The sequence below is a fragment of the Centropristis striata genome, chromosome 10, assembly GCF_030273125.1.
Source record: "Centropristis striata isolate RG_2023a ecotype Rhode Island chromosome 10, C.striata_1.0, whole genome shotgun sequence".
Taxonomy (NCBI): domain Eukaryota; kingdom Metazoa; phylum Chordata; class Actinopteri; order Perciformes; family Serranidae; genus Centropristis; species Centropristis striata.
Window position 1 is genome coordinate 38,900,509 of NC_081526.1, and position 19,528 is coordinate 38,920,036.

The following is a 19,528-nucleotide window of genomic DNA, read 5'->3' on the forward strand; positions in this document are numbered from 1 at the left end:
GTTTTTCTCAACTTCTTTCCATACTACTAATAAGTTTTTTTTACTACAATCCATCGTAATGGTTAGTGTCTTGGTCCAGTTCAGTGATAACAGAAGCTGTTCAGATGCAGCTGTTGTGCCTGGCTGTGGATGTGGTTGTTGCTCGGACTGCTGCTGTGGTTGTGGTTTGATCTATGATAATACTGATATGGCTATGGTGGATGTACTCGTCTTTATCGCTCCTATTAACATCTGTCAAGGAAGCAACATTAAGACACACCAATAGACCACAATTTCAATTCAATGCTGAGCCCTCACAACCACCAACAACAAAAGCTCAGCCACAACCACAGAGGCAGGGAAAGCAAAAGTATTCAGAGGGAACATGGCTCCAGATTGTGACCATATTGGGAGCTTTTTATTATTATTATTTTTTAAATGTTCCCCGCATTCTGCCAGGAACTACCCCTACTCTACCACCGATTGGCCTGATATTCTACTTTACTGAATGCATGTGGGGGAGAAAAATAGGTGAATTTGTGTGAAACAACGCCCTGTACTCCAAAAAAAAATACTGCAGTGCCTATCACACCTGTCGCCAGCTCCAACAACATTTTCAGAGGTAATGGCTCCACCAGTGTTCAGCCCTGTCCCAAGTAACATGGCTCATCCTGACCTGACTCTTTGGGGTAGGCATACATGAAAAGGGTAGGTGCACCATTGCAACCAATGTATGAAGTCAGTCTGGAGCCTTGGGCAACGCAAAAGAATATCAGGAGAATATTATATTCCATCCTGACCTCTTGGGGGTTCCCAAAAACAAGATGGACTAACTGTCAAATACTTTTTAAAACCTCAAATGGTCAGTTCCTGGGGTCCATATAGATGAATGTGTTAATTTTACTTTATCTGCAGCAGTAGATTACTGCAGCTATTGTTTACAGGTACTGGTTAACTTGAAGACTTGTGTAGAACTTGAGTTGACTTTCAGCTACTTGCTTGCTTTAGATACTAGTTCTTGCAGTATCTCCCAGGCAACATATGTATGGCTTCTCTCAGTGACCTTACATGCACTGGGCAGTAGAGTACATTTACATGTACTATAGAAATTATACCACAGGCTGACAACCAGCCCAATCTTGTTGTGTGCACAGCTCTCTTTTCATTCCCCATCAACATATTTCAAGTCCACCTGATCTGCATTCCAGGTGTTGTCCATATACCATGCTCTGCCCTCACCAACTATTAAATCAGGGATGTTTTTCCATTGGTTGGCTCTGTATATTAGCACCTTGGATCTGCAACTATGACATTACAGACAGATACAGCTTTGAGTGTCTGAGGATGCTCATATTTACATTTGGTGAAAATTGCATTAGAATTGTCTCCTTTTTTCAGAACTGCAGCAGGAAGATGATCCTTCACACACAGTTTTAATGGCCAAACAGTGTTGGATTCTTAATTGGCCAATTCAGTCACCTGACTACAAATCACTTCAGCACATGTTTCACTTACTGAAGACCACACATAAAGCAAAAAGCAAGACAAAGATAGTTGCTGGCATTATAAGAGTTTCACCTGGCTATGCAGAAGTCTGCAGATTGTTGATTTCAGCTTTTGACTATGGATTTTTGCAATCAATTATTAAATAAGATGTCATTACTCAGGTTAATAGACCTACGACTGGCAGACTATAAATAAACAGAATTGTCTAGGTATGTTCCGTCTGCTGTTACCTCTGACTGTAGTTCACTGTATGCTGCAATGGTCTTTGTTGAACTATGTGGACACAAGGGCAGACTACTCCAACAGTTTATAAGAATAGTGGCTACAAAAGTTTATTACTTGGTGTTTTAAACCAACATGCAGTGTTGTGAGAAAACTCACCTTCCAGTAGTCAGACTGTAAACTGAAGTACCTCTGGTATGCAGATAATGCTGAGAAAAGAACGAGATGAATAAAATAATGTGATACAGAGAGGGAGAGAGAGAGAGAAGTAGAAAGTGAACATTTTGTGACAATGTTAAATGCTCAAGATATTTAACTGCACTTTAACACTTCCCAATGGTTTTCAAGCACAGAACATCTCATCAGAATAATCTTTGTCAGCAGGTTTTAGCGTTAGAGTAATGAGTATTAAAAATCAATGCAAGAACAGCCCAAAAGACTCCTCATAAAAACTATATATCTTAATTTTACTCCTTATTTAGCTCTTTGTTTCCTTCCACAGTTTTGTACCTAGACTTTCAGGGGTCAATATAAATTCAAAATCATACATTATCAGTAAACCAAGAAAATAAATTAATGAATTAAACCAGACACTGAGAGCTAGGAACAAAACAACAGGCAGGAGGATTTACATGTTGAGACTCTCACCTTTTGGATAGTCCTCCAGCAGGAGGTTGAAGTGGCCCAGCTGACAGAAAATGTCAGGGTCAACTTTCCCTTCTGCTTTCAGGATGAGGGCATCGTAGCAGCCAACAGCCTAAATGACAGAGCAGAGTAGGGTTAAGGTGCAGCAAAGAATACAGTTAAACAGCATACAGATCAGATGCATATTACAAACTTTAAAAAAAAAATACTTCTAGCTTGATCTGAGGTCAGTAACTCAGGTGTTTAGAGGGGAAGATCAGACCCAGCTGACTGATATACTACACAAGAGCTGTATTTCCAAGGCTTCCAGGCTGTTTTGCATAGTCCCAACTGAATGTCCAAATATGGACCTTGTCACTCAGTTTAAATAACGGCCAAACAAATTGCTCTTGCAAGCCCATACTGCACCCATTGAAGAGGAATGATGAGTGTGTGACTGTGTGTGTGTGTGTGTGTGAGACTGTGTGTGTGTGTAAAACATTTATGTTGGATGCAATATGTCATGATAGAAAAACTGTTAGTGAATAAGAAGGGGTTGCTTCTTGCTGAACAGAGCATCACCTTCAGCGTACACTAATCTTGTCGAGCTTTGCAATCACCAGAATATAATACTTTCCACAATCAAAGGAGGCAATATGTGATGTTTTATTTTTCTTTCTTGTTTTTAGCAACTTGCAAATAGCATTTGATTCTTCTGAAACCCATTCAGCTCTATGTAACAGACACCATACGTGGCATTTATCTGCAGCACATATTTGCAAATACTTGTGTACTTTAACTGGCAATATCCCTGCAAAACAGAGCAATGGCAGCGTTTTTCCAGTGACTTTGACGTAGCATCCTGTTAGTAAAATGACTATGATTCTAGACAAAATCCTCGAATAACTATCCAGTGTCAGAAGACGATTCTGATACCGAACTGTAAGATTCTTGAGTGGCAGAAAAACTAGTAAATTGCACCTCTCACTGGACAGTCCCATAGGTGGATTCTGGGGATGCACTACTAGAAACATTTTGTAAGTCTTCGTGCATGACATGCCATAATTTACAAAGTAATTTTAACATGCATATAGCTAATAAATATTGTGTATAGCATTTAACTATATACAGAATGGTGACACAATGTGAAAACCGGTGTGCTGTGTGTACAGGTGTGCTGCATTTTATAGTTAATAAGTAATTAACGGATGCCTAAATATATGTCTTGCAAAGTTAAGACAGTGTGCAGGAGTCCCTTTTGTATTTTTGATCCTTTAATTTGTCACCCATCTGTTTCTATTTGTAAGAGAAAAAAGTGGACCTCAGTTAGGGTTGTACTTAAACATGCATGAATCATTCATTCATTACTGCAAAGCCCACTACTGATTAGAAAAGATGGGATTTTAAAAATGAATGCATAAAAATTAGTAATGTATTTATTGATTTTTGTTGAAATAAATGTCTGGTGCATTGGATTAACACTTTAAGAACAGTTATATTATTTGAGTTTGCAAATCAAATCAATTTGTAGGTATGCCGTGTTATGACAAGAATTAAAATCAAATAATGTGATTCAACCCTAGCTCAAGTTTCTTGTGAGTAAAAGCATCTTTCACATTCACAAATATGACATTTCCTCGCACCTCCATGGAATACAGAACATTAAAAACATGCAATATTACACACATTATGAAAGTGCTGGCATGCTGCCAAGCTGTTCTACTTATGAATTTGTGCTACAAGGGTTAGCTAAGGCTCAGCAGAGCGCCCTGCAGAGACAAACAAAGCAGCACACTTATACATGGCACTGAAGTAAATGAATGTTTCTCAATGTTTAGCTGTGTTGACTCCGTTTAAACAGTACGTCATGCTCAACTAACACTCTCCCTTCCCCTAATTTTAAAATGGTAGAGTCCAGAGAGAGAAGTAAAGGGGAACTTGGTATCAATATTAATGTATTCCACCACAGAAATTGTGTAATGTGACACAGTCATACATGTAGTGTAATCACACAAAAAGACCCCATTATCTGATCTTTAAAGTGTAATGTTATGATGAGGGACAGGCCTGTGTGTTCTGGCCAGGTATCCAGCAGAGTATGAAGAACAGCCACATAAAAAAAATGGCAATGCCAGAGTGCATGGTAGAGCTTTAATCTGAAAATACACCCTAACTAAACAATGTAATCAGCCAGTTCTCCAACAAGAAACCCAGGAGCCACATGTTGAAGACACAGGTCCAGCAGGCGACATAACGGTGTGACATAGAGCTGCATGAGCTCTGTTACTGTGTGCACCAAGCACTATTACACTTAGTTAATCTGGCTGGCCCCTCGCTTCCGCTTTATAATCGATCATCTTTGTTAAAAACCCAGGACGCCTCCGTCTTTGCGAATGGTGATTAGCCTAGCCACCGCTGCTAGTTAAGCTAGCTAGCAAACGTTTAGCTAGCTAGTATTTTCTTCCCATTTTCCCCCCGCCATCTTGGGGCCAAGTGAAGCAGCCATTATTTTTTATAACCATAAAACTCCCAATATTGTTTCTCAACTCGATAATGTCAGCTAAGTGGTGCCGTAACAGCTTTATGTGCGAGTGGAGGTGGAGGGGGGAGAAACCCGCTGGGCAGCTAGCATGCTAACAGAGTAGCTGCTAGCTGCTAACAGAGTAGCTGCTACATGCTAACATGCTAACAGAGTGAGCTGACGCACAAGCCAAACTCCAGCAGCCTCGGTGAGGATGGGACGCTTTAGTGGAAGAACTTAACAGCATTTCTGAAAACTTAACGCCTTTCCTTTTATTACCAAGTGTGCATTTATCTTCTTCTTTGTCCAACTGCTATACTTTTGCAAGTCACATATAAACACCTTAACCTTACAAGCCGCTTTAGTTTAGCTCGAAATGTAACAGCAGCTGTAAATCAACGTGTTTCCTTCACACATGCCTGCTTCCCCTCACGGATCATTGTGTTCACAGCACTATCTTTGCTGAAACAAACACGTTTCAACAGTCCATACAATGCTTATTACGCAGCATGGCACCTTTTCTCTCTCCACAAACCATGATAGGACCCACTTTTGGCAGGGTGGAGATACATAGGCAGCTTTTACAGCTTTGGGTCCGTTACATTTTTAATAAACATTGCAGAACTGTGCAGAACTGTGCAAGTTTTATTGTGTGCTTTAGCAGCAGAAGTGCAAACAGTGTGTGTGCAATAATCACGTCCACAATTGAAAGCTGATTTCTACAGTGAGCTCCACAGTAAAGGGAGGGGGGTTGAGGCTTGTGTGTGTCGCAGCCAGCAGTGCAGAAACAGCAGCGGTGCTGAGGGTCTGGACCACTTATTTCAGGTGGGATATGCACTAATGAGAGCAGATAATACTCTGGGGCATGCATACCTTTAACAGCAAGGCCTTCGTTCTGGCGCCATCTTCTTGAAGCCTATGAAATCCAAACAGTGAACTGCAAGTAGAGGACAGACAACACACACACACACACACACACACAGGCGGTTCCGTGTTACTTAGGGGGGGAAGATCATATTTGTCGTTTCAAACTGCGTAAAGAAAATTAATACATTGCCAGAAAAGTGACTGTTTGACACAACAGCGCAGCTAACCTGTCAGTTCCGACCAAGCTCTCTTTTTCTTGCGCTGTGAGCTTCGGAAAGTCCTCTTCTTCCAGATCAGTCGCTGTTCCCGACGCCATTTTCTCCTCGTCATTACCAGCAACCGAGAGGCTCCGGGCAGCAGCAGAGGCAGCGGCGGGGAGCGACACTCCGCACGATTTCATGGGAAAGAAATGTGAAAATCGACGGGACCGAGTAACTCCGGCGAAAATGCAAGAACAATGCAAGTGTTGCACAGCTATCCAGGACTAGAACGGGGCGTAGCGTAATTCTTGCCAAATCCTCAAGGAAATGATCCCTTCAAGTTACCTTCCACACTCCTCATTGTACAGCAAAACACAGCGTGTACTCCTGCGCCAATTTATGCATGAAGTTGATGTAATGTTGGGTTTTAGGAGTGAGTGTTACTTGGTAATATCGCAAACTTCCCCAACCAGCGGCTCAAAGTTGTTGTAATTGTGTCACATAGGCAAACGCACGCCGCCACCGTCGGCCACGCCCTCTGCGCGGTCCGGCCAATCAGAAGCCGGCGTGCGAGGTCACGTGTCCGTCTCCAGTTGATGTGTTGCGAACACGCGCACGTACACGCGCACGTACACATCAAAGACTGGCTGCCAAGACCCGCCTCAAGGCCCCGTGATTGGTTCCTCAAGCTATATTATGATTACGTAACTCTATTTTTAAGCAGCCTATTGGTCGAAACAGCTGTCATGTTTGTCTATGGGGGCGGCTGTCAAGTATGTTCGATGCAACGTTGCACATAATACAGTAGTTTCTGATATAGATAGATAGATAGATAGATAGATAGATAGATAGATATTACTTCAAATCAATCAAAAAAAATCAAAATTACTTTATTCATCCCCAAGGTGAAATTCAGTTAGTCTGGTAGAATCTCTTGAAGAATGATGGCTGTAGGAGCGAAGGATCTTTTGAATTTTGATCTTGTAGGTTAAAAAGAAAATGTGAGTTAAGGAAAGTCAATTGGATAAGAAACAAAGTTAAAAACAAACAAACAAACAAAAAAAACAACCAACACACCATAACCTAACATTTATCAAAATATATGAACATAATAGTGTACATTTGTTAGCTATTCTGCAGGGTTTTGGGTCATTTATGCGCAATGTTCTTTTAGCTTACCCTCTCACTGTACACAATGTTAAGCCTATTCTACAACAAATTTGAATTATTATATTATCGAATAAGTTCTGCACACTCTCTGTTAGACAGTGCAATAAGTCAATTATTAATCTATTGTAATTTTACTTGAATGGCATTGTGTTCAATAAAGTAACCACAACAAGCCCAGCTTGGTTAAACAGTATACTTTTCAAGGATGATTTTTTTAAACATACAGTAGATGACCTTTATTTCAGGGTAGGCAGTTCAACCGGCAATCTTTTTTCGGATGATATTCACATCTGTTTTGTTGTTTTTGACAAACCTAAAATAATTGTGACACCTTAAGTTCAATTCTTTGGACAATAGAAGAAAATCAGCTATCAAACTCCACTCCACCTCACCACAATATATATTAGGGAAGAAATAAAATGGACTGCAACATGTATTTGTTCTGCGAAGAGAAAAATGGACCAGTAATGTCAACAGTTATTTCAACTACTCAGAATTCCTTATCAAAGACTTACAATCAGAAATATGCTGCAAATAAAAGTATGTATTTCTGTCAGGTAGGATATTGGAACAAATGTAATTGTGCTAAAGGCTACTAACTGTGAAATCTGTAGAATGGGCTTCGTATAACTGCTTATTTTTTTTCCTTCAAGTAACAAATAATCTGACACTTGGTTCCTTTATAGCACTCAAACAAAATGGACAGCATTATTATTATTATTTATCAAATAGCACGACAAGGGCTGCTGTTTGTTCATTCAAGAATTATTTTAACAGTTGTTATTTTAATAAACTACTTTATTTGTTAGTAGTAGGCTATGTAGGCCTATATTTTGACCTGCTCTTTTTTCTTCTTTTTTAAATTTTTATAAATAGTAGAACCATTCTTACGCTTTCTTTATATTACTGGAAAATGGACAGTATTATAAATAATATTCTAATTGTATAATTAGTATCAAAAGGCATCATCAGGACGAGTATTATTATTTCAATAAATTACTCTTTTTGTTAGTAGTAGGCTATGTAGACCTATACTTTTTTATTTTTAATAAATACTAATAACTAGTCTTACACCTTGTTTCTTCATAGCACTTAAACAAAATGGCCATTATTATCATAATTATTATGATCATTATTAAGGCCCATGTCTCTTTCCATGTCGTCACACTGTTAAAATAATCGCCTAAGTCATTTTTTGTCAAAATTGTTGTTGTTTTTTGCCTAAATCATCTCCTCATAGCCACCTATGGTAAAATCACCTCCATCGTCAGTTGATCAGATCATGTGATTTTACCCTTTAAGATAATGGCCTATGTCAAGTGTGTGACTTTGTGATTTATTATGCCTAAGTCAAGATAAAATGTGACTTAGGCAATTTTTTGAACATGCCTTTGTGACTTAAGCAAGATATGGTAACATTTTATTTTGAAGGTGTCTACATAAGAGTGACATGAGCGTGTCATAAGCATGACATGGGATGTGTCATGAACATTAATGACACTTTGAAGTAACATTAATGCTCGTGACACTTGTCATGTCATGTTTCTGACAGGCTTGTTACATAATTTATACACAGTGTTATTACTATGCCAATAGCCATCCTTTGTTACATCCTTTTTGAGTGAAATGATCAATAAATGTCATATGTTACACTTTTTTTTTCAGGTCTGTCATTTTATTTCATGTAACAATATTAATATTCTTTTGCTCATAATTAAATTATGAAGTCAATGAATCAGCAACTGAGCTACTACGGTAAATATGGTTACTGCTACACGGAGCTGAATGTTTCAACCACTTATTCTTTACTTTCAGCTAACAATTTCCAGCATCTTAATTCCTGTTAGCTAACTATATGCAACTGTTTCTTTATTAATGTTCTTTTAGCTAACTATCTTAACACCATTAATCACTTTTAGCTAACCCTTTCAACCATTTCTCATTAGCAAACTATTAGCTTAAAGTAAAGTTAATTTATAAAGTTATTTTTTAGCTAACTATTTCAACACTATGACTTTTAGCTAACTTTTCAATCATTTATCGATTAGTTAACTATTTTAACTGCTTATAAAAACATTTTTGTTTTTTTATTAACATTTTTATTATTATACAACATAAGATAGACACAATACAACCACAGTATAATAGATCAGACATAACAAACCACAAGACACGCATACATACACATACACTCAGATATATAGATAGATAGATAGATAGATAGATAGATAGATAGATAGATAGATAGATAGATAGACTTTATTTATCCCAAGCTGGGAAATTACAGTGTAGCAGCAGCATTACACACAGAGACAATAACAACACAATTAAATAAAAAGAACAACCTAGGCATACTTCAAGCAATAAAATATAAAAATACAATAAAATACAATAAAAAATAAAGTGTCTAAAGAAGGAGTATGTATTAAGGAGTAGAATAGAATTCCAGTGCAGAATAAATATGAATATACAGTATAAAAATGTTGGTGCTATGAAACAAATAAGGTGCAATGAACAGTGTGCATAAAAAACACACAAAAAAAAATCAAAATCAAATTATGTTACACTTTTTGTGAAGTTTTTTGTGTTTCCTGCAAAACTTGAAAAAAATAGTTAGGCGATTATTTTAACAGGGTGACGACGTTTAATTCACTTGGACCGTCAAAATTATGCAAATTAGCTAACCCTTTCAGCCATTTTTCATTAGCGAACTATTAGCTTAAAGTAAAGTTAATTTATAAAGTTATTTTTTAGCTAACTATGTCAACACTATGACTTTTAGCTAACTTTTCAATCATTTATCGATTAGTTAACTATTTTAACTGCTTATAAATTTTTTTTATTTTTATTAACATTTTTATTATTATACAACATAAGATAGACACAATACAACCACAGTATAATAGATCAGACATAACAAACCACAACAAACACCACAAGACACGCATACATACACATACAGTCATATAGATAGATAGATAGATAGATAGATAGATAGATAGATAGATAGATAGATAGATAGATAGATAGATGGACTTTATTTATCCCAAGCTGGGAAATTACAGTGTAGCAGCAGCATTACACACAGAGACAATAACAACACAATTAAATAAAAAGAACAACCTAGGCATACTTCAAGCAATAAAATATAAAAATACAATAAAATACAATAAAAAATAAAGTGTCTAAAGAAGGAGTATGTATTAAGTAGTAGAATAGAATTCCAGTGCAGAATAAATATGAATATACAGTATAAAAATGTTGGTGCTATGAAACAAATAAGGTGCAATGAACAGTGTTAATTTATAAAGTTATTTTTTTAGCTAACTATGTCAACACTATGACTTTTAGCTAACTTTTCAATCATTTATAGATAAGTTAACTATTTTAACTGCTTATACATTTTTTTTTATTAACATTTTTATTATTATACAACATAAGATAGACACAATACAACCACAGTATAATAGATCAGACATAACAAACTACAACAAACACCACAAGACACGCATACATACACATGCACTCATATAGATAGATAGATAGATAGATAGATAGATAGATAGACAGATAGATAGATAGATAGATAGATAGATAGTTAGAAAGACAGATAGATAGATAGATAGATAGATAGATAGATAGATAGATAGATAGATAGATAGATAGATAGATAGATAGATAGACAGATAGATAGATAGATAGATAGATAGATAGATAGATAGATAGATAGATAGATAGATAGATAGATAGATAGATAGATATACTTTATTTATCCCAAGCTGGGAAATTACAGTGTAGCAGCAGCATTACACACAGAGACAATAACAACACAATTAAATAAAAAGAACAACCTAGGCATACTTCAAGCAATAAAATATAAAAATACAATAAAAAATAAAGTGTCTAAAGAAGGAGTATGTATTAAGTAGTAGAATAGAATTCCAGTGCAGAATAAATATGAATATACAGTATAAAAATGTTGGTGCCATGAAACAAATAAGGTGCAATGAACAGTGTGCATAAAAAACATTACATTACATTACATTACATATCATTTAGCAGACGCTTTTGTCCAAAGCGACTTACAATAAGTGCATTCAACCTGATGGTACTAGACATAGACCATAGGATTCAAGTAAGTACATAACTTTAAGAGCTAACTGTCATTGCTACAGGAGTGCTATATGTTAAAGAAGAAAAGAATAGAAAAGAAGAAGAAGAAGAAGAAGAAGAAGAAGAGCAATTTTATTATTTTTTTTTAAATATATATATGTGTTACATATATACATAAAACACACACACACACAAAAAAAAAATCAAATTATGTTACACTTTCTGTGAAGTTTTTTGTGTTTCCTGCAAAACTTAAAAAAAATTAGTATGAAAAATTAGGCGATTATTTTAACATTGAATTGAATAAGCAAACAATTAAAAATGAATATCTTATTTACTTATTTATTTATTCTTTTGGCATTGCCTCTTGTAAAAAAGGCATAAATGTGGCAGGATGAATTGAATATGTGATGAAGCTGTTAAATATTTGTAACTTCATAACCTGCAATAAAGTAATAAAAAAAAAAGTAGTAGAATAGAACTCCAGTGCAGAATAAATATGAATATACAGCATAAAAATGTTGGTGCTATGAAACAAATAAGGTGCAATGAACAGTATGCATAAAAAAATAAAAAAATAAAAAAAATCAAATTATGCTACACTTTTTGTGAAGTTTTTTGTGTTTCCTGCAAAACTTTAAAAAAATTAGTATGAAAAATTAGGCGATTATTTTAACAGGGTGATGACGTTTTATTTACTTGGACCGTCAAAATTATGCAAATGAGGCCGACGAAAAAAAAGTGTAACATATGACATTTATTGATCATTTCACTCAAAAAGGATGTAACAGTATAAAAATGTTGGTTCTATGAAACAAATAAGGTGCAATGAACAGTGTGCATAAAAACACACACACAAAAAAATAAAAAATAAAATTATGTTACACTTTTTGTGAAGTTTTTTGTGTTTCCTGCAAAACTTGAAAAAATTAGTATGAAAAATTAGGCGATTATTTTAACAGGGTGATGACGTTTTATTTACTCGGACCGTCAAAATTATGCAAATGAGGCCGTGACGTGACGTGCAGGCATCTAATTATGCAAATGAGGCCGCCGTGCAGGCATCTGAGGACAGAGACTCCAAAATGGCGAACCGCGACAAGGGTAAGCAGGCCTACAAACTAACTACACATGTCTCTGGACCGGGACTCCGGTCTCCTGAGCATTTAAAACACTCCAGGTTCATTTATAAAACTTTGATCTTACATTCGGCTGTATTTATAGCTCTGTTTCATGCCCACGCGGATAAATCTGTCCTCAAACGTAGCGTCCGCTGCTAACTTTCCAGCTGTCTTTTAGCTTAACTTGTGTGTTGCTAACTTATAGTCAGGCCCAACAACTTCACTAGATAGATAGATAGATAGATAAATAGATAGATAGATGGATAGATAGATGGATAGACAGACAGACAGACAGACAGATAGACAGGTAGATGAAAAATAAAAAGAACAACCTAGGCATAAAATGTGACTTAGGCAATTTTTTTGAACATGCCTTTGTGACTTGAGCAAGATATGGTAACACTTTATTTTGAAGGGGTCTACATAAGAGTGACATGAGCGTGTCATAAACATGACATGGGATGTGTCATGAACATTAATGACACTTTGAAGTGACATTAATGCTGGTGACACTTGTCATGTCATGTTTCTGACAGGCTTGTTACATAATTATTTACGTTATTACTATGCCAAAAGCCATCCTTTGTTACATCCTTTTTGAGTTTATTAACATTTTTATTATTATACAACATAAGATAGACACAATACAACCACAGTATAATAGATCAGACATAACAAACCACAACAAACACCACAAGACACGCATACATACACACACACTCATATAGATAGATAGATAGATAGATAGATATACTTTATTTATCCCAAGCTGGGAAATTCCAGTGTAGCAGCAGCATTACACACAGAGACAATAACAACACAATTAAATAAAAAGAACAACCTAGGCATACTTCAAGCAATAAAATATAAAAATACATTAAAATATAAAGTGTCTAAAGAAGGAGTATGTATTAAGGAGTAGAATAGAATTCCAGTGCAGAATAAATATGAATATACAGTATAAAAATGTTGGTGCTATGAAACAAATAAGGTGCAATGAACAGTGTGCATAAAAACACATAAAGTGCATAGACAGTATGTAATGAACCAGGTTATTATTTGTTATTGTACAGTGTAAGTTACCACTGAAGCTAACAATGGACTTATCGTTTGCTATCACTGTAATGTTAAAACATCTCTATGGTAAATATATAAACTGATACAGTTTGTTACTAAGTTCTGTGAGTGTATCTTTGTGTATATTTGCACCGTTAGACAGATTAAGTTAATATAGCGGTACAGTATATAGTGCTGCAGGGCGGACCTGTGTTTGTGATTGTAATCTATTTTACTTTAAAGAGCTGGAAGAGGAGATTTACGACAAGGTGGTGGACCTGACAGAATATGCCAAACGTCAGCGATGGTGGAACCGCCTTTTCGGGAAGAACTCCGGCCCCCTAGCAGAGAAATACTCCGTGGCCACACAGCTAGCCATCGGGGGAGTGAGTGGATGGTAAATATGCTCAGTGTGAATGCATTCACTGCCTTCAGGTGCTCCTCGGTAACCGACACACTTAGTTTTGCATGGACCAATGCATAACAACAACATTTTTGGTTCCAAAGCAGTGGTGAATGAGGTAAAGTGGTGGCTTACAGCAGTAGTTCTCAACCTTTTTGAGTCGAGACCCACAATTTAACATGCATGTTGTCCCCAAACCCCCTCTCACTGAACAGAATCTCACACGCACAGTTCAGATCATACAAAAAAGAAACAAAATGACCAAAAAAAGGGAACAAAATGACCAAAAAAGACACAAAATGACCAGAAAAGACAGAAAATGACCACAAAATGATCAAAAAAGACACAAATGGCCTATAAAGACACAAAATGACAAAAAAAGCCACAAAATGACCAGAAAATGATCAAAAAGGAAACAAAATGACCAAAAAAGACACAAATTGACCACAAAATGATCAAAAAAGACACAAAATGGCCTATAAAGACACAAAATGACCACAAAAAAACACACAAAATGACAAAAAAACCACAAAATGACCAAAAAAAGGAAACAAAATGACCAAAAAAGACATAAAATGACCAGAAAAGACAGAAAATGACCAAAAAAGGAAACAAAATGACCAGAAAAGACACAAATTGACCACAAAATGGTCAAAAAAGACACAAAATGGCCTAAAAAGACACAAAATGATCAAAAAAGACACAAAATGACCAAAAAAACAAACACAAAATGACCAAAAAAAAGACATTAAGTGACCAAAAACACATTAACACATGAACACTTTAACACAGTGGAGACAGAGCTGACTTCCAAAATGATTTGGCGACCCCCAGAAATCATCTTGTGACCCCATTTGGGGTCCCGACCCCAAGGTTGAGAATAGCTGGCTTACAGTGTACCTGTCAGGTGCCCAGGTGAACTAGGAACCTGATGGTACACCCTCCTCATCAACTACCACTGTACCACTGGGTTTATAACACAGGGCTCTGCCTCAGTAGGAAAAGAAATGCTTTAACTATGTTTAAAAGTGATTTGGTTTTAATTAACAATATAATAGCTACAACAGCAAAAACGGTGTATTTGGACTATTTCATCTCAAATGCAATACAAAAGGATTTGGCCAGCAGATGACTGATTTTCAAAGTGTTCTTTTCGGGCCTTTTTCTGCTTTATTGATAGTGAGATATTCAGAGTGAAAGGGCTCGAACCTGGTTCCACGGCGTCAACCATCATGCCCTGATGTCTGACATTTTTCACTGTAAACAGAGAGCTATTTTCCACACAATTCCTTGATAGGGGTTTCAGAAAGTATTTTGTTTCCCTCCAGCACTACTTCAGAGAGCTTTGTTTCTGATGGGGTATAAGATATAACCTCCTATGCTTTACTGAATCTTATAACTTTCTATCAGTTATGAAAATGAATGTACATTCTACGCTTAAATCATAAAACTGGGCCAATGTGTTAGGTATTTTACTGTGCACAGTGCATGAACAACAGTGGTTTGCATGTCAATGTTAAGATAAGTGCAAATTTATCCCAAGGGAAATTGGTGTGCATTCACTTGATAACAAACCATTTGCCTGTTTTTTCTGATTGAGTTATAATGAAGTTTTCATGGAAAATCCTGATCTTGGTTTAAAAAAAAAAACATGAGTTAGTTAATTTAGACTAATTATCCCATCAATTCAGGGAAAGCTGGAAAAAAAATGTCAAGTGAATGCATTGTGTGTTCTATTCTGTGTTTTTTTTCTATTGTTGTTTTTATTTATGCTACCTCAGTGTTTTATTGTATTGTATTTTATTGTACTTGAATACCGGACTGCTGTGACAACCGAATTTCTCTTCGGGGATGAATCTATCTATCTATCTATCTATCTATCTATCTATCTATCTATCTATCTATCTATCTATCTATCTATCTATCTATCTATCTATCTATCTATCTATCTATCTATCTATCTATCTATCTATCTATCTATCTATCTATCTATCTATCTATCTATCTATCTATCTATCTATCTATCTATCTATCTATCTATCTATCTATCTATCTATCTATCTATCTATCTATCTATCTATCTATCTATCTATCTATCTATCTATCTATCTATCTATCTATCTATCTATCTATCTATCTATCTATCTATCTATCTATCTATCTATCTATCTATCTATCTATCTATCTATCTATCTATCTATCTATCTATCTATCTATCTATCTATCTATCTATCTATCTATCTATCTATCTATCTATCTATCTATCTATCTATCTATCTATCTATCTATCTATCTATCTATCTATCTATCTATCTATCTATCTATCTATCTATCTATCTATCTATCTATCTATCTATCTATCTATCTATCTATCTATCTATCTATCTATCTATCTATCTATCTATCTATCTATCTATCTATCTATCTATCTATCTATCTATCTATCTATCTATCTATCTATCTATCTATCTATCTATCTATCTATCTATCTATCTATCTATCTATCTATCTATCTATCTATCTATCTATCTATCTATCTATCTATCTATCTATCTATCTATCTATCTATCTATCTATCTATCTATCTATCTATCTATCTATCTATCTATCTATCTATCTATCCATCTATCATTGTGCTTGGGCAAGTGGAAAGAGTGCAAACATATAAATCTGAAATTACAATAAATATAAGGCGCAAATGCAAAATATATACAATGCCAAGATCCATCTGAAAAATGTAAAATGGTTAAGTTACATTAACGTATGCATGTACAGAATCAGGAGTAAGTGGTATAAAAGTACAGTATCAATACAGAATGTTAATGGTGTTTCTTTAAAGGCTGTTATTTTCGTTACATTAACCATTGTGCATGGTCAATGTAATTCCAGGTGTGCAGGTTATCTCTTCCAGAAGGTTGGGAAAGTTGCTGCTACATCTGTAGGGGGAGGGCTTCTGCTCTTACAGGTATTCTTGCACAACGAGGCATAAACATGTACAGTACAGGCCAAAAGTTTGGACACACCTTCTCATTCAATGCGTTTTTCTTTATTTTCATGACTATTTACATTGTAGATTCTCACTGAAGGCATCAAAACTATGAATGAACACATATGGAATTATGTACTTAACAAAAAAGTGTGAAATAACTGAAAACATGTCTTGTATTTTAGATTCCTCAAAGTAACCACTCTTTGCTTACTAGAATATAAGACATGTTTTCAGTTATTTCACACTTTTTTGTTAAGTACATAATTCCACATGTGTTCATTCATAGTTTTGATGAATCTACAATGTAAATAGTCATGAAAATAAAGAAAAACGCATTGAATGAGAAGGTGTGTCCAAACTTTTGGCCTGTACTGTATAGGTGAAGCTTTTCCAAAAAATATCAAAAAACTTGGGTGAATCTGCCTTTCATCTATGTTTCATTTTCTATCTATCTATCTCCAGATAGCTAACAACAGTGGCTATATCCAAGTGGACTGGAAAAGAGTAGAGAAGGATGTCAACAAAGCTAAGAAGCAGTTAAAGAAGGGAACCAATCAAGCAGCGCCAGAGTTGAACACATTTGTTGAGAAGGTAATATTTCTGTGTTGTTTTTAAATGTCTCACAAAGGGAAATTAGATCCTCGCTATCCAAGTTTCTAACCTAAGCAGTGCAGGTAATGGTAACACTTTACAATAACCATCTAAGTGATGTTTATAGATGGTTTATAAACCAATTATTAACCATTTACAAAATTCTATACATATTTAATCTTTAAATGTTTTTTCAAACAATTTCTTAAAGGTATAAGAATCATTTTGTAATCATTTACATACTTAATATGGTGTCAAAAATGTTATTATGAGTGCAAAACTATCAATGAACTAATAATTATAATGTAATTGTTTGTTTGTGGTAAAGTAACTATCAACTTACATTAATATACCTTCTATTTGGCATTTATAAACATTAATACATTTTCTATTTACCATTCTAAATGGTAAATAGTATTCTTAATCTGTTTACCATTTATAAATGATGGTTATTGTAAAGTGTTACCCATGTAATTATGCTGTAAAATGTATGTATTTCAAATGATGAAGCCTGCTAAAAAAAAACATGCTGGTTTTTTCATCCCTCATATTCAGATTGAGCTGCAGAATATGTCTAATTATTTAAATAATATTGCACTGTTTTGCTAGTGTGATTCCCTGCTTAATCACTTAAAGGTTAATTCAGCTGCGTTTCAGTTTGCATGAATTTCAGTCCATAACTTTATATACTGAAAGATATTTTCTGTGTTTTTCAGTCCACAGAGTTTGTGAAGAAAAACTTTATGGTCACAAGTGGTTTCATTGGAGGATTCCTGCTTGGCCTGGCATCTTAGGGTCTGCCAAATTACAACAGTCCACATTTCTTCAATGTTGTGGAAAAACTTTAGGGAAACAGTATAAATTATTGCTGGAAGGTTTTAAAGTGTTTCTGCAGCAAGCAACCTATTTCAGATTAGCTTGTAGCTGTGTGTTCCTACATGAGCTCCACATCATTTTATCTACCTTAATACTGTACATGTTGATGTAATGTGGGACTTCTTGGATAGACCCTCTCAAACAACTCCACCTCCCAGGCCAAATGATGAGACATATCATGCAAAATTATTATTTTTCTTTAAGGCGTTAAGACCATTAGGATGTATTTATTTAATTGTTTCTTTTAGCAAACTGTCATTGTACAACAATGAAAGATTATGCATAGTTAAAGCTGCCATGTCGCGCACAATTATGCCACAATTAAAGCAGCTAAGTGGAATTAAATTCACCATCATATGGCAGGTGGTGCCCATAGGATCACATCAGTGCCAGTGTTATACTTATACTTCAATTCCAGGCAGTTAATCAATCATCTCCGGGGTTTAAAGTGCTGATGTATATGAGATTGTTATATTTATGAGAGGTGACACATTCAATGGGTTGCCAGCCTCTACCCTTCATCTTGTTTTTTTAAATGTATTTTGTGTGGCAATAAATCGATGGTTCAGGTACCGAAGGCTGTGGTTTGTCTACAATGTAAGTTTAATGAACGAATAAAAAACAAGAAAACCAGTTGAATTGTTTCTCATGTGTTTTATGACTATTTACCTACAGTATATGTAATTTCACTCTTGACCTTGAGTCTTTAATTCTATATCTTTGCGATAAATTGATTTCATCATTCAGTATTCCAGGTTTTCCTCAAATAACTTGTTTTTGGTCATCATACATCTAATTTTTGTTTTCATTTCTTACTTTTTGAATAAAACCCCTTTTTTTTATCACTACGCTTCTAATGCAAAAGGTCATTTTATGACCCATGTTGTGCATTAGAAGGTCTTTATATGTTGTCACCAATTTAACTGACAAAGAAGACACAAATATTAACTTTCCTATTTTGTTAAATTGGTGTTTTTCCAATGGAAATTATTATTTGGTGGCTCTAATAAGTCTCAAATGTTAAAATATGTGATTTTCCAATGTAATCTGGTGGTTCTAACAACTCTTTTAAAGTTAAACCTTCAAAATAAGACAAAAATAGTTACACATGTACTCAAATTGTTAATTTCACTTTTTGTATCACTACGCTTCTAATACACAAGGTCATTTTTGACCCATGTGTGTAAACTTGATGTAATAATACAAAAACTATTTCTTTATATAGTATGAAAGAAAAAATAGATATAATGATCTGTTGTAATAAAAAAAGATATTCAAACACACAGCCAG

The 19,528-nt window shown here is 35.2% G+C and overlaps 2 protein-coding genes across 5 annotated transcripts in view; one reads left to right on the forward strand and one right to left on the reverse strand.

The window, feature by feature from the left end:
- The window catches only part of kdm6a (lysine (K)-specific demethylase 6A), a 54,797-nt gene extending 48,216 nt beyond the window's left edge, over positions 1-6,581 (reverse strand). For 2 of the 4 annotated variants that reach the window (XM_059342553.1, XM_059342551.1), the window contains exons 1-4: positions 5,947-6,581; positions 5,726-5,789; positions 2,356-2,464; positions 1,867-1,916 (exon numbers count right to left, since the gene is read on the reverse strand). In XM_059342553.1, the coding sequence (XP_059198536.1) occupies positions 1,867-1,916; positions 2,356-2,464; positions 5,726-5,789; positions 5,947-6,119 (396 nt within the window). In that variant the 5' untranslated portion in view covers positions 6,120-6,581. The remainder of the gene's footprint in view (positions 1-1,866; positions 1,917-2,355; positions 2,465-5,725; positions 5,790-5,946) is intronic. The other 2 variants (XM_059342552.1, XM_059342550.1) reach the window with 1 other exon arrangement.
- A 5,668-nt stretch (positions 6,582-12,249) lies between these two features.
- Positions 12,250-18,250, forward strand: fundc1 (FUN14 domain containing 1). Its single transcript, XM_059342916.1, has 5 exons — positions 12,250-12,306; positions 13,623-13,776; positions 16,672-16,747; positions 17,234-17,362; positions 18,079-18,250. Exons 1-5 carry the CDS (start codon positions 12,288-12,290, stop codon positions 18,154-18,156), a joined length of 456 nt encoding a protein of 151 aa, XP_059198899.1. The 5' UTR covers positions 12,250-12,287; the 3' UTR covers positions 18,157-18,250.
- The last annotated feature ends 1,278 nt before the right edge of the window (positions 18,251-19,528 follow it).